Source organism: Schistocerca serialis, chromosome 7 (genome assembly GCF_023864345.2).
Source record: "Schistocerca serialis cubense isolate TAMUIC-IGC-003099 chromosome 7, iqSchSeri2.2, whole genome shotgun sequence".
In the NCBI taxonomy this organism is placed as follows: Eukaryota; Metazoa; Arthropoda; class Insecta; order Orthoptera; family Acrididae; genus Schistocerca; species Schistocerca serialis.
This window is the reverse complement of record NC_064644.1, coordinates 91,885,909-91,901,468: the sequence shown is the minus strand read 5'-3', so window position 1 is coordinate 91,901,468 and position 15,560 is coordinate 91,885,909. Positions and strand designations below refer to the sequence as shown.

Genomic DNA, 15,560 nt, shown 5'->3' with positions numbered 1-15,560 from the left:
GTTTATTGTTGTTGCAAATGCAGCCTTAACTGGGAGTCCAGGTCGCTTAAAATGAACGGGAAAATCGGCTGGAGTTATTGTTATACAGCAGGGTATGAGAGAGGCCTCTTCAGGTACTACACCTGTGATAACAGTAGCATAAATGACTGTGTTTCACATACCTTTAATCTGAGAACGAATAGAATTACAACGTTTAAGATGCCATAGTTAAATTCCATACTAGTATTCTAATCATAACCCGATACGCTTATCTTATTTCTGTTAACAATGACTTCGGGGAAGAAAACAAAACAATACATTGTTGTTTATAAAATTTTCATTGAAAATTGCATACAAGAAGAAGAATATGATGGTGTTAGGGGGGTAAGTGCAAGTATTTCAGTTGCTGAGTTAGGGCTGTGTACTGAACATTACATCAGTGTTTACTTTATTTGGAGACTAATAATTATAGCGATTGTGAGTAATAAATTTTCAGGTTGGTTAGTAGCTCCAAGTTGGATGGCACAGGCAAGCCGTCAATGTTTACAACGCCCTAGGCAGCAGCTGAGGTGTTGAAGTAATACACGCGTGCACCCGAAACGGATCGTCTACTTTCGGGTGTAGTCCAATTCGTGGGGCAGTTACGACCGTGCAGAAAACACCAAGTACTAAGTTAATTGATGTGTGTGCGGGAAGACTGTTAGAGGCAGAGAAAAAACAACCAACACACTGATGTAGGTGCGTATTAGGGTACAAATTATTACAACTTCTGTACCTGTACCCCTAAAACCATGTTTGTGGGAGAAAAAATTTCTGTAATTGTTTAAATGCCCCGCTATGATAGTCAAAACTGACTGTAAGAAAGAAACGAAGCCCCGCATTTTCACAACACAGCAAGTATATCTGTATGTATACATTGTCAAAGTCCATCTCAGTGTTTATTAGAGTACCATGTAAATATCTGAGGCGAATTGATCAGGAAGTTCTCGAAATTTTTCTAACAAGTTAAAAATATGTAGCCTACTCCCGTCTGAAAATTTATTGGAATATCTTGAAGTAAATTGGTCAAGAAATTTTCAATTATTTTGTTAAGGTTTTCGAAGTCAACCAGTCAAGAACTTTTCCGAGAATTTTTTACATACTGTCTCAAAATTTGATTATAAATTATCGCAGCTCACGTTAAAACGCAAAGTGTCGTTTTATATACACCACTATATAAAGATAAGACGCTGTTGTGTGTGTGTGTGTGTGTGTGTGTGTGTGTGTGTGTGTGTGTGTGTGTGAATATATTTCGGGATTTTTGATGACAGCGTTAAACAGCATCTTGTCTTTGTATAATGTTGTATATAATATGACACACTTTGCTTTTTAAGTGAGGTACGATGATTTATAATAAAATTTTGAGACAGTATGTGCAATTCAGCGCCTGAAACAAATAGTGAATTGTCAGTTCCGCTTGCCGATAATTTTTGGCGATGCTAAGAACGTGAAACAATTGTTACGTTACTCTGCCCACTTACATGTACTATGAAAAATAAGACTATTTTCTTGTCGTTAGGTATTAGGGCATACACCGCGCAGAGGGATCTGCATAATACGTGTCTCCTTAAATGAGAGAGGCACTTAAACTGATACGCTGTATTACACTATTTGAAGATCTTAGTTGCAATTTGTTTCCCTTTAACCCTTGTGTCCACATTGGGTTACCTGGATAACCTTTATGAACTATAACAGCCGATTTTCAGGTGTATTGAAACCAGTACACGCAAGCCTCAGATTATTCCTCATTTGCATCTTCATAAATGTCATAATAAAATCAGAATATAAATACATTCAAAGAAGAGCATTTAAGTGAGAAGGAACATAACTCACTCTCTAATCTATATTCGGGTTACCAAGGTAACCACATATCTCCGTTAGAACAGGTGTGAAGTTCACAAACGAAATACTTTATTTAACGTAATATATTAATAGTTTTATTATTTATTAGACAACCGAGTTATAATACTACAGATATAGTCATAAATATGTGCAGTATATGTCAATTTTTTAGTATAAGTGACGGAGTAACTTACATAATATTATATAGCTACCAAATTTTGCTGCTCGTTATCCTGGAAAGATAAATTTGGAATTATTATTTTTTCACAAAGTCCACTACTGTTGTTATAATGCAGTTTCCATCACATATTGGTTTTTAACATTCCTTGCAACTTTTTCTTGTTTTTCTCTTCCTTTTGTTTGATTGAAATTTTCCCACCATACAGTCACCAACGATTTTCAGCCGTCCAGAAGCGTTTCGTTTTGGCTGGGCCTCCACTTAGTGGTCCTCGTGTCATGCACTCGGTACCCGATTTAACGGAAGATTTTCTCAAGAAATTAGGATTTGATGACCTAGAGATAATGGAATGCATTTTCAAATGTTTTCCCAGCTCCAGTAGAAACAGTCTGCGTCTGAGTCACATTTTTTGTTTTAGGGTTGTTTTGTGTGTAAATAATGTATGCCGCTAAGCATGCAATATCCAGAATGTTGTAAAAAATGCTAGCGGCCATCTCTGTGTCCTCATTTTTACACTGTAATGAGAACACAACTTGTCCATATTATCAACGCCATCTTTTGTGCTGTTATGATAATGTATAACATCTGGATTTTGAAAGAGGCCCAGAAGTGTATGCATCATAATGCATTGTGGATGACATTAGAACTGCTTCGTCTTTTTTTGGAAAATGTGAACTCAGAGAAACATTATATTCATTGAATCCAAGTACAGATGACAGTTCTTGGCGTGAAGAGGAGGGTTGCATTTCTGGTGGTATATAGGGCTTGTTTCCTTTTACAGTGCCAACTATAGACAATTCCCAAGTCATCAAAAGCCTTGTTAGAGGTAAAGTGAAACAATTGTCGGTGACTATATTTCTGCCAGTACCTTTGGAATAGTAACGTAAATCTTTTACTACCATCTCCCCTTGATTAGCTTCGCTTCCGGAAGCAGATTTACCTCTATACATTTGGCCAGTTATTAGATAAGAAATTCGCGAATCACAAACCCACCAAACCTTCAAGCCACATTTGCTGGCTTTGAGGGCATGTATTGAATAAATCTTGTCTTTGCTTTGTATGGAGAAAGCTTATTACCAACAGTGAGTCAATAAGAAGGCACATAGCTTTTAAGAAGATTTGAATGTAGCATTTGAAATATGTCAGATATTGCATCAGCTTTGCCACTTTTCAAACGCTCACCATAGTGTTCACCAGTCAAACCTTACAAATTTGTTAATCTGCTAAGGGATAAGCTTGCACGATACAGTGGGAATGCATTTCTTTTCCACATTTCTTTTGCGTGTTCAGTGTTAGAGAATCTTACTCCAGCTGTAATCAGCATAACAAAATATGCAGCAAAATCTTCAGTTGTCAGTGGCTTCTACACTTTCGCTGCTCCTTTTGAACTCATGTTACAGTTTGTGTATACTTGATTTGCCTTCCTGTTAGTTTGACTTATTGTTATGTCACACATTTCTACTGCAACTATATTCTTGAAGGTGTGTTTTATAGAAAGAAGTTTTGTTGTACGTGTTGACCCACCCCATTCCCGCGAAATGTAATCTTTCAGCAATTTTCTTGTGCCAAAAGTTTCCTTACGCCATTTAGTTCCTCCTTTACCACGTAGAATACTTGCAGAAGACGCAATCGCTTCACTGTTTTCGTCAGATCTGTCCGCCACTACTATCACTTGTCTCTCTTTTAACTTCAGTATCACTACAAGCACCAATAGCACCTTCAATATCTGAAGCAGGAGCATCTTCCTTAGTCGGCACCCATTGGTCTGTAGAATCTTCGTCGCTGAAATCTGTAGTGTCATCCTCTTCTGTACCACCAGCAGGCAATAACTTTCTATCATACTCTTCTTTCGCTACGTAGCTTAATCTGCTGTATTCAGATTTAGAGAGTTCCAGTTTATCTTCCATGAGAATCCAGAGTTGTGGTTCACAGTAGCAAAGTTTATACAATAATAAACAGTTCATAGAATTACGCAAGAGTAACAACAGTTGCTAGCAACAATTAGAATGCCTCGTTGCAACGATTTCGTGTATACCAGTGATCTCCATACTAACATAGAGATCACTGGTGTATACCCACAGTTGAGTGTTGCCAACCGTGACTGTACGACAGCAGATTCACTGGTAACCTCGTTATAGAACAAAGTGTAATTTTTTGAGAGTGGACACAATGATATGACCGTTCCGCTATGAAAGTTTGCTTCATACCTCATATTCATGAACAACAGTCAGATTGCGTTGTTGTTAATTCATAAGTCAAATTTTATACAGAAAGCAATATTTTTGGGCAGTAATACCAGAGTCATAATCTGATATGCATTCATGGTAAATTATAACATGTATAGCAACTTTCAAGATCATCGTCAAATTTTCTAAAATGTGTCACTTCCTCCGGTAACTTTATTGGCCTTTAGATGACGAAATTAGTTTCGTGGAAACGCATGTAACTCAGTATACATAAGTCACCTGAGAGCTCAACAATGTAGGAAAAAGACAGATAGCTGCTTACCGTGAGCAAGACACGGGAAGTGGCAGATACTTACCATAAAGAAGACACGTCAAGTTGCAGACAGCCACAATTAAGGCACATAAAGCTTTCGGCCACAGCATTCATCAGTAAAAGAGACACACACATACATACACACCATTTACGCACACAACAAGCACATCTCACGTACACACGACAGCTAACTCCAGCATATCGGGCCTGATATTTGCATCAATCTACGAGTAGATTAGGTATGTGAGAACACAGACTGCCCTCTGATATTTCACGTTAGGAACCAGCAAGGGCTTGTCCTCCGCAGTTGGTCGGAATGCAGGTCTCGTGCCGAAGCTTTCGTAATTAAAATTCCAGAAGACGCTGATGCTTCCCGGAGGAACAGAATATATCGAGCGGAACTAACTTGAGACTTTAAGAAGGCAAAAAAGAAAGACTCAATAGATCAAGGAGAACCAACGTGTTGTATTACCGTTAACTCGTTTTTCCGATGCGGATGTTTGAGAAAAGAAAAATGTTTCAGACAGTTTCATTATCTGCCACCACCATTATCACTGGCCAGACAGTGCCACCCGCATCTGCAAATCCCTGCCATTAACATGCCAGCGGACACGTTAAATATGTTTCCCTGGCTGTACTTGCAGATTACAATGAAGAAAAATAGCTATAGCATGTTGTTCGCTGCTGAGGATATTTACAGGATAAATAGTGTTCAAAACTAATACATCTACTCCTACGTCTTTCTCTGACTGTTACAATACCCACCACCGTATTCGAAATCGCAACGTACGGTGGTAGCCAGTTCGAATCCTGTATGAGGAAGCAATTTTCTCAGCCAGTATTTGGCCTGCAATGGGAGGTGTAAAGTTCCTGATCACCAGTGTCTATTTCAACGTCCTGGATTAATTTATATACCTCTGCACAGTGTCTCACGTAGTGAGGGCGATGACATTGTTGATCGTAACTCGTCTGTGGAATGGCGGTTCTAAGCCAGTGATCCACTTTCTGCTATTCGAGAGGAGCACCCTCCTCCAACCGTCGTATGTGTATGGTGTCTGCTCTTTCAGATATGTTCTATAGAACAGACGTCACATATCGAGTAAAGTTGGGACAAATCGGGACGGAAGAGGACAGGAGCGAATGAACTGTGCAGTTTATGCAAATTAGGCAAATATCTCGAAGCGCCTTGCGCGGCTTGAGTGAGGTGAGGAAGCTTACTTCGTAGAAGGACGCCTTCCAGCACGACACTGACACCTCCCGCATAGGTCATACGCTATGTGGTGTCTGTTATATCGGACATGTTATTAAGATTTAAGTGAATTTGAACATAGTGTTATAGTCAGCGCACGAGCGATGGAACACAGCATCTCAGAGCTAGCGATGAAGTGGGAATTTTCCCGTACGATCATTTCACGAGTGTACCGTGAATATCAGGAACCCGGTAAAACATCAAATCTCCGACATCGCTGCTGCCGGAAAAAGATCCTCCAACTGGACGAACGACGACTGAAGAGAATCGTTCAACGTGACAGAAGTGCAACCCTTCCACAAACTGTTGCAGATTTCAATGTTGGGCCATCAACAAAGTCAGTGTGCCAACCGTTCAACGAAATATCGTCGATATGGGCTTTCGGAGCAGGAGGTCGACTTCCACTCGTGCACCCTTGAAGACTGCACGATACAAAGCTTTAGGGCGATGACGGCCAATGAACTCCTCAGTGTGGATGTGCAACAGGCTCAAAATCTTACGGGAATCAGCGAAATATCGCGAGGAATGTGGATAGTGGGAAAGGGGCACTACATTTATAGTGTGTGGATAACTTGAGAATTTGGGTCTGACAGGAGGCGTGCTGGGGTAGTCAGTGCAGTTGCGATGACCACCGTGTCCGGATAGCTCAGTGGGGATATCATCAGGAGACCCGAGCTCGAATCTTGGTTCGCCACAAGTTTTCAAGTTTCCCTGTTATTAAATCGGTGCCCACTTGGAGCCAATGTCTGTAATTCCTTTGCGCCAATCGACGTACAACACAAACATAATATCATACTACACTCGTACTTCTATAGTCACCAGATACCTCTGATATGCAACTCTCATTCTCCGCAAATTAAAGATGCCGTGGTGCACAGAGGAAGACGACCCTCCCGAATAGACGGCTGAACTTGCTCTTACGGATCAGCCAGCCAACATTGTCATACGACTCTTTCATTCACACTGTTGTAAAGATCAAGTATTAAAAGAAATTACGCTCGTTGCTAAACGGTCTAAATGATAGCACAGACGACCTCTGGGGGTGCGACTGCAGATTGAAAAATGCTGTGCATTCATCGCCGCCTGCGATCACGTTATCCAAAACGCCTTTGCACGTGGGCTGCTTGGATAAGCAGGCTGTTCAGTGATTGGAGGAGGGAAGCGGTCTGTTAGACCTCCCCAACGGGACATACCGGTGATGGGCTACAACATTATGATCACTGCTCACTTCGAGATACAATGCAAGCGCGTTAGGCGATAAAAGAAATCGCATGAGCGGAGCAACAACGGATGGGTAATCATTCTAGCGACGATGTGAGCCGCAGAAGGGGAAATCCATTGTTACGGCCCAATGCTCCGGAATGGAAAGTGGTTGAAAGACTGTGAAGCCGCGAGTGGGCGGCAATGTGTTGGGTCGGTCACGACATGGAGGTCGCACTCGCCTGCTATGTACGAGGTGCGGCTAGAAAAAAACCGGACTGATGCTGGAAAAAACATTTATTTACAATTATTTACAATTTCATGTTATCTCCTTCAATGTACTCTCCTCCTCGGTCTCTACACCGCTCCATACGAATTTTCCACTGTTCATAGCAATGCTGCAGATCATTTTCGGCAAGTCCATACATTACTTCCGTCGCTTTTTCTTTTACTGCTTCAACAGTCTCAAATCTAGTTCCTTTCAAAGCTGACTTGACTTTAGGGAAAAGAAAAAAGTCACAGAGGGCCAAATCAGGTGAGTAGGGTGGATGATCTAAGATGGGAATGTTGTGTTTTGCCAAAAACGTCTTCACTGACAACGCACTGTGAGCTGGGGCATTGTCTTGGTGAAGGATCCATGACTTTTTTCTCCACAAATCGTTCCGTTTTCTCCGTACTCGCTCACGTAGGGTAGCCAGGACGCTAATGTAGTAATGCTGATTCACTGTTTGTCCCTCTGGTACCCAATCAATGTGCACAATCCCTTTGATGTCAAGAAAACAATCATCATTAACTTGAATTTCGATTTTGACATTCGTGCTTTTCTTTGTCGTGGAGAACCAGGAGTTTTCCAATGCATCGACTGGCGTTTAGTTTCGGGATTGTAAGTAAAAAACCACGATTCATCGCAAGTAATAACATTTTGTAAGAAGGTGGGATCACTTTCAATGTTTTCCAGGATGTCAGAACAAATCATTCTTCGGCGTTCCTTCTGTTCAATTGTGAGACACTTTGGAACCATTTTTGAACACACTTTGTTCATGTTGAAACTTTCATGAAGAATCTGCCTAACACTTTCCTTGTCAACTCCTGTTAACTCAGACACTGCTCTGATTGTTAAACGGCCATCTTGTCGAACAAGTTTACCGATTTTTTCAATGGTCTGCCAGTGCGAGTGTCATCACTGGTGTCTTCGTGGCCATTTTTAAATCGTTTAAACCACTCAAACACTTGTGTTCGCGATAAACAATCATCGCCGTACACTTGTTGTAACATTACAAAAGTTTCACTTGCAGATTTTCCTAGTTTGAAACAAAATTTGATGTTAACACGCTGTTCTTTCTGTACACTCAACATTTTCCGACGCACAGACAAAACGTCATCTACTTAAAACAGACGCCACGGGCAGACTGAGTGCAGGAGGCAGATGAAACTCGAGCAGTAGGCGGAGCGAGAGTCACGTGACAGGCCACGCGACTTTCAGCCTTATTGTATTCGTTTTATTGTTTCACCAGTACTAGTCCGGTTTTTTTCTAGCCACACCTCGTAAAGCAGTATCTGACGACAAAGGACATAGCTGGTGCAGGCGAAGTGTTTTGAAACTTTGTTAAACATAGGGCTCCGCGTCAGACAATCCCTATGTGTTCTCATGTTGGCCAAACGGCATCGTCAGTTAAGATTGTAGTGGGCACTGTATCACCGAGGCAGACCGTCGATAAATGGAAACTTGTTGCCTGGTAGGCTGAATAACGTTTCTTGTTATACCAGGCCGATAGTCGTGTGCAGATACTCTGTGATCCAGGCTCGGAGCACGTATCGCGCCATAGATACATGCCAGTGGAGGACAGAATTATGTTGTTGGGGGCTTTCACCGATATTTTCTGAGTGTGCTGATATAAACCCAGAGATTTCCTATTTAGTCCGGAGACGACTTACATGAATTTAGAAGGAAGAAACGACGCCCTGAATTGTGGAAGAGAAATATGATTAAGCAAAATGTGGTCATCGGTTTGGAGTATATCAACTGGAAAGCAAACATTGTTCCTAAAAAGGAAACAGGCGCAGACTGCACGTAAATTGTCATACAGTGTTCGTTGTTTGAATTCTCTGTAGAATAGAAGAAGCAAGTTGTGTGGAAACATTATACCAATATGTGATTGTTTTGGGCTGTTATGCATTACTACATATTTGAGTACACTGTTCACTCAAAGTGAGTAGAGTGTTCAGTCAAAATGCGTCGTTTCACCCAGTAGCAGTGACTGGTGCAATATGCATTTCTGCTGGTTAAGCCTGTGATAGCCCTTCATTTTCATAGTGCACCAAGAGTACAAGTGCACGTCATTCCTCTGAAACATGAGAAATTACAGGTGGTTTCTTGCACGATTGACGTTATCCCTTTGTAGTTTCGTGAGTATTTTGATAATATTCCAAAGAAATTTGCGGTTAATACCGTGACTGACGGAGAGGAAGGCAATGAAACTGGAACTGAGATTTGTGACAGTGCTCAAGAGTGATAATTTTATGAACATATGTGCCTGTCAGAAGTAAACAGGGTTGTTCAATAAGTAACAAACGAGGAATTAATTTTCTGATGTTGCAAACCAATGCACTAATAATGATATTGTCTTCCAACATATTGTCTACTTTGATATGTATTGTTTAATTATGAATGTTTAAACAAATAATAGGAATGTGTATAACATGTTGAAACGACAAATAATATTTTGCTTGAAAATATAATATTTTGTATTGGATGATACTTATGATAAAATAAGTGTTGTTAAATCCAAAAGGCGATATGTCAGTCGTTTCGTATTACCATTTTCTTTTACTTGCCTGTATTCTATGATTACAGATTTTGGTATAAGATTGTGTTCTTGCTTATGAACATGTTTGAGTAACTACCAGGTTTGGGAACAATACTATTTAAGATTATACAGTTTTTTCAATATGTCTCGAAACTACTGTTGAGTGACATGTTCCTCTTTTGATCTAAACACCTCAATTACTTACAGAAATGTGTACTGCCGGTAGAATTAGAACAACAGGTGTGTGCGCATTTTGGGCACCTACATTACTTTGAGTTTGTAAGACTAGAAATAAAATGTGAAAGTGCGACAAATGGTGTCTCGTTAGTGTTACAACTTACAAAATAAGTAGCTTAAAACATCACTCTGTGGGTAAATGGCAATCTTCAGCATCCTTCTATTGCATCATACTTCAACAGCTTCTTTCCTCTTATCGTCCAGGAAAGACTTCCTAATCCTGACATTTATATATTACCTGAAAATTTCTCTTTTTCAGAAATTCTTTTCTTGCCATTGTCAGTCAATATTTCATGTCCTCTCTACGTCGGCCATAGTCAGCTGTTTTACCACTCAAATAGCAAAACAGACCTACAACTGCTACTGCCTCATTTCCTGTTATAATGTCCTCAGTGTCGCCCGATTAATTCGACTACGCTAGGTTACCAAAGTTTTGATGTTTGTCTTGTAACCTGTTTTGAAGACAATGTCGATTCCGTTCAAGTACTCTTCAAGGTCCTTTGTCGTCTCCGACCGAATTGTAATGTCATGGGGAAACCTCAAAATTTTAATTTCTTCTTCCTAAACTTCCCAAATTTCTCCTTGGTTTTCTTCAAAGCTCACGCAATCTAAGGATGGAATAAAATCTGTGATAGGCTAAAGCTCTTGTCTTACTCCATCCTTAACCACTGCTTCCGTTCTGTGTCCTTCGGCTCTTACAACTGCCAAATGGTTTCTGTACAAGTTCTAGATAATTTTTTGTTTCTTGTATTTCACACCTGTTTCCTTCAGACGACACTGTCAAAATTTTCTCCAAATATAAACATCCTATGAGCGTACGATTGTCTTTCTTGTAACATGCACGCTGTTGTGTCATATCAGTAAAGAGGTCTGTTTAGATGTAGCAGAGTCCCACGGTGCCTTAATATTGAGAAGGGAATCAAATAAATACAAGTTCCCCAGGGAAGCTTCAGTAACTGATAAAAAATGGAAAATTGTAATTTCTGGGACAGCCAAGAAGCTACATGGAACCTTTCACATGTCTGGGAAACAGAAGTTACATTAACATTAATTCACCCAATCCACAAAACTGACTCCAACAACTTTAGAGGAATTTGTCTCGTACCAGTGACTTACACAATTCTTTCAAAATCATCACAAAAAAGACTGGAGAGCCAATTGGATCAGCAATTAGAAGATTACTAAGGAGGGTTTAAAAAAGGTCGAACCTGTGTGGAATAAATTTTAAGGATGAAATTTATAATCAGATATAGATGAAAGGGATCTAAAAGTATTTATATAACATTTGTAAACTTAAAGACAACATCATTTGATTGACAGCATCTAAAAAGAGTTGCAATCATAAAAGACACAGAAATAAACACAAAACGCAAAATTAAATTTTTAGGTGAAACCTCCAGAGGTCTTGAGATCAAAACTGGTGCAAGACAGAATTGATTGTTTGTATTTCGCCAACGATCTTGCCATCTTAGCTTAATGTATAAAAGATGGAACAATGCAGAGAAATCTTCGGCAAGAGAAAGCTTCAAAAACAGACCCATACGTAAAGTTAAGGAGAAAACAGAGTGTATGGCATTTCCGAAGGTCGCTCCGAAACGCACAGAAACTGGATGTGGAGGAATAAAAACGCTAAAAATTTTTTGTAACGAGTTGAAATAATACATCTCAATGCTGAATGCTAACTTAGCAAGGGCAAGGAAAATGAAAGTGGCTTTTCAGTTAGCAAAAAAGTTGTATAGCAAGAAATCCTCATCCATAAATGCAAAAGTCCGGCATTGCAACACTTTTATTAAACCACAATGCCTTCATGCTTCACAATGTCTTTCTTAAAATACAGGCAAACGATCAGATGATAGAAAAAGAAGGAAACTAGAATAGTCAGAATAATTTTTGAAACAAAATATGACAATGGGAAATGGAAATTAAGAAGTAGTAAAAAAGTGTATGAAAGAACCGAACTAATATTAGGCACAGTGAGTTAAAGACGAGTTGTATTGTATGGACACCCAAAATAATAGATGAGAAAAGAATAACAAGAATTTCAACTTTTTTGACAGAAACTCAAAAACATCATTGATGTGGATGAAAGAAGTTAAAGCAGACCTGAAGGAAATGGAAATAATGGACAAAGAAAGAGGAAAGAGAAAGAAGTTCAGACCAAAAGTAAAAAGTTTCAGGGACTTCCAAGCGAAATGCAAGAAAAAGATAGACGCAATATGGATGGCAACAAGAAAGAACAAAGTACGGAAAGAATGAAAACCTACTGGACAGGAAGAAAGGCGGAAAGAAAGACGTTGCTACAAAAACGTGTAATAGGCATTCGTTAGCGTAACATGGCGCTAGGATTATAAACTTCAAATGGTGACAGAGTCACTTGCAATCTGTTACAGTGATCAGAACTCTGCGGTTCGTCATAACTATAAATTGTTTACTAATTTATCTCACAGAACAGGAACTAGCAACATAAACAAGCGAAAGATTATAACGATGTAAAAATGTGGTGTCTTTGCTCAGAGATAATTCATTACTAATTGCATTCTGGACCATAGGTACTTATAACAGTTACAAAGCCGTTTCAGCCTTACAACAACTCGTTAAAAGTATTGCTATTGCAAATACATGGCATTAAAGCCACAAATAAAAATTAAATAAAATAAAAATGGTCAGTCAGAAAACAGAATGTGGAAAGAGCTACAGTGCATCATCTGTTATACCTACGAAGCTCCTAAAGAGACTCACTGGCACTGTATTAGCCTTTTCATTTAGTGTGTTCTGTCCACGTTTTCTGTCATGAACGAAAATTTCTAGTTCTTCGTAAAGACTGACTTTGCGGCCTTTGTTTATTTTGTGAAGTATTATTATATTGTCCTGTATGTTATCACACGAATGTAAGAGTTGCTTTCTCCACCAAAAATAAAGTAGGTAATAGACTGCCGCACAGTACAGAAGCCAGTAAAGATAAATTCTGCAACTAATGTGTATATAAAGTAAAATGCAATCAATGCCTCATATAGTTTTTCGGTCATACCGGACGAAACTTCTGAACAGATTCAAAGAAAACGTTAATGCGTTTAGATATAACACAGCTAATAAATCTGCCTTACCTACACACGTTCAGTACACAACAAATTCCTTTGGTAGAATAGAGGACAATCTAATTATACTTCACAAAGTAAACAAAGGTCAGAAACTCAATCTTTGAGAAGAACCGGAGGTTTCAATTTGCAATAGAAAACATGAACAGAACACACTAAATGCAAAAGCTCAGACAGTGACAACGAGCCTCGCAGATACACTACTTGATGCACCATAATCCTTTCCACTTTCTACTTCATGAGTGACCTTCATAAAAGATAATTCCAGTAACACTGTACAGAAGCAGTAAGAATTAGGTAATGTTGATACTAAGTCAGCTAGTTTTATATTTTCTTTATTTGTGTCTTTAATGTCATGTATTTGCAAAATTAATAATTTTAATAATTTGTAAAGAACGAACCAATTTTATAATCGTTATATTTATCTATGGTCCACAATATAAATTAGTAATGAATGGTATCTGAGGCAAGTCACTATATTTTTGCACCGTTATAATCTCTGGTTTGTTATACTATTGGCTCCTGTTCTGTGAGACAGATTAAGTTAAGAATTAATATTTATGACGCACCGCAGGGTTCTGTGCACTGGAAAAGGTTATAAGTAACGCCGTCACCTTTTAAAATTTATAATATTAGTGCCATATTACGCAAAAAGTGCTTGTTATACGTTTTTGTAGCAAAATGAAACCACTACAAAGAACTGGCTAGATCCAACTAAAGAAAAATTAACGTAATATTTTTGTGTGTAAATTTTCGAAACGTGTCATGGGATGAAATAAAAAGAGTGACTGATGCAGTCTTTTGGTTCTGGTTGAACTTTAAGGTGACTGAAGTAATTTGATGTGGTCCTCTCAGTGGGTTAGAGAAGTAAAGAAAGAAAGAGAGACGGAGTAGAAGGCGGCTGGCGCTCGCGGCGCTCACCTTCTCGATGCCGGTGGTGGAGCTCTTGATCTTGCTGGTGAGCCCGTTCTTGAGCAGCTGGAAGCGCTTGGCGGTGGACGTGGAGAAGAAGGTGTCACGCAGCGAGTCGAGCGTGCGGTGGCGGCGGTAGATGAGCTCCTCGTTGAGCGACGCCTGCTTCTGGATGTTCTGCCGCACGCGCTCCTTCTCGCGCAGCCGCTCCGTCGACATCATCAGCTCCTCATTCATCGAGCTCTGCTTGAACACGTTCCCGCAGCGCCGCACCCCGCCCGCCGACACCTGGGACACAGCAGGGCGCTCTGTGACGCACCACTCCCAGCCGCGCCTGGACGCCAGGGCTGGTTTCCGATGTCCAGTGGATGGGGATTCTGTCCAGCCTGGAGAAGGTGACTCGGTCTTTCCATAGAGCATAGAAGTAAGTAACGGGGCCTTTCCTATGAAAACCACTTGGGTACCTACAGCGCCTAGTGCAGCACCCGTCGCGCCGTGTTTTCTGTGTTTGCTTGTTTACTCACTACATCATTAAACCTTTCTACGTTTACGTTTATACTCCGCAAGCCACCCAGCGGTGTGTGGCGGAGGCACTTTACGTGCCACTGTCATTACCTCCCTTTCCCGTTCCAGTCGCGTATGGTTCGCTCGTCCGCAGCTCGTGGTCTCGCGGACGCGTTCTCGCTTCCCGAGCACGGGGTCCCGGGTTCGATTCCCAGCGGAGTCAGGGATTTTACCTTGCCTCGAGATGACTGGGTGTTTGTGGTGTACTCATCATTTCATCATCATTCCGCAAAGTGGCGAGATTGGGCTGAGCAAAGGTTGGGAATCAGTACGGGCGCTGATAACCAAGCAGTTGAGCGCCCCACAAACCAAACATCATCACCTCGTATGGTTCGCGGGAGGAACGACTGCCGGAAAGCCTCCGTGCGCGCTAGAATCCCTCTAATTTTACATTCGTGATCTCCTCGGAAGGTATAAGTAGGGGGAAGCAATATATGCGATACCTCATCCAGAAACGCACCCTCTCGAAACCTGGACAGCAAGCTACACCGCGATGCAGAGCGCCTCTCTTGCAGAGTCTGCCACTTGAGTTTGCTGAACATCTCCGTAACGCTATCACGCTTACCAAATAACCCTGTGATGAAACGCGCCGCTCTTTGGATCTTCTCTATCTCCTCCGTCAACCCGATCTGGTACCGATCCCACGCTGATGAGCAATAAGTATAGGTCGAACGAGTATTTTGTAAGCCACCTCCTTTGTTGATGGACTACATTTTCTAAGGACTCTCCCAATGAATCTCAACCTTACCAACAATTAATTCCATATTATTATTCCACTTCAAATCGTTCCGTACGCATACTCCCATATATTTTACAGAAGTAACTGCTACCAGTGTTTGTTCCGCTATCATATAATCATACAATAAAGGATCCTTCTTTCTATGTATCTTTCTATGTTTTCTGTCGGGTTTGGCTTAGATTTGCTAGAAATCACGTTAACTACAACTTGTTCATTTTAC

At 40.5% G+C, this 15,560-nt stretch overlaps 1 protein-coding gene across 1 annotated transcript in view; it reads right to left on the bottom strand.

The window, feature by feature from the left end:
* The window catches only part of LOC126412906 (uncharacterized), a 660,163-nt gene that overhangs the window by 91,931 nt on the left and 552,672 nt on the right, over positions 1-15,560 (bottom strand). Inside the window, exon 13 of the mRNA XM_050082795.1 lies at positions 14,047-14,325. Coding sequence (XP_049938752.1) covers positions 14,047-14,325 — 279 coding nt within the window. The remainder of the gene's footprint in view (positions 1-14,046; positions 14,326-15,560) is intronic.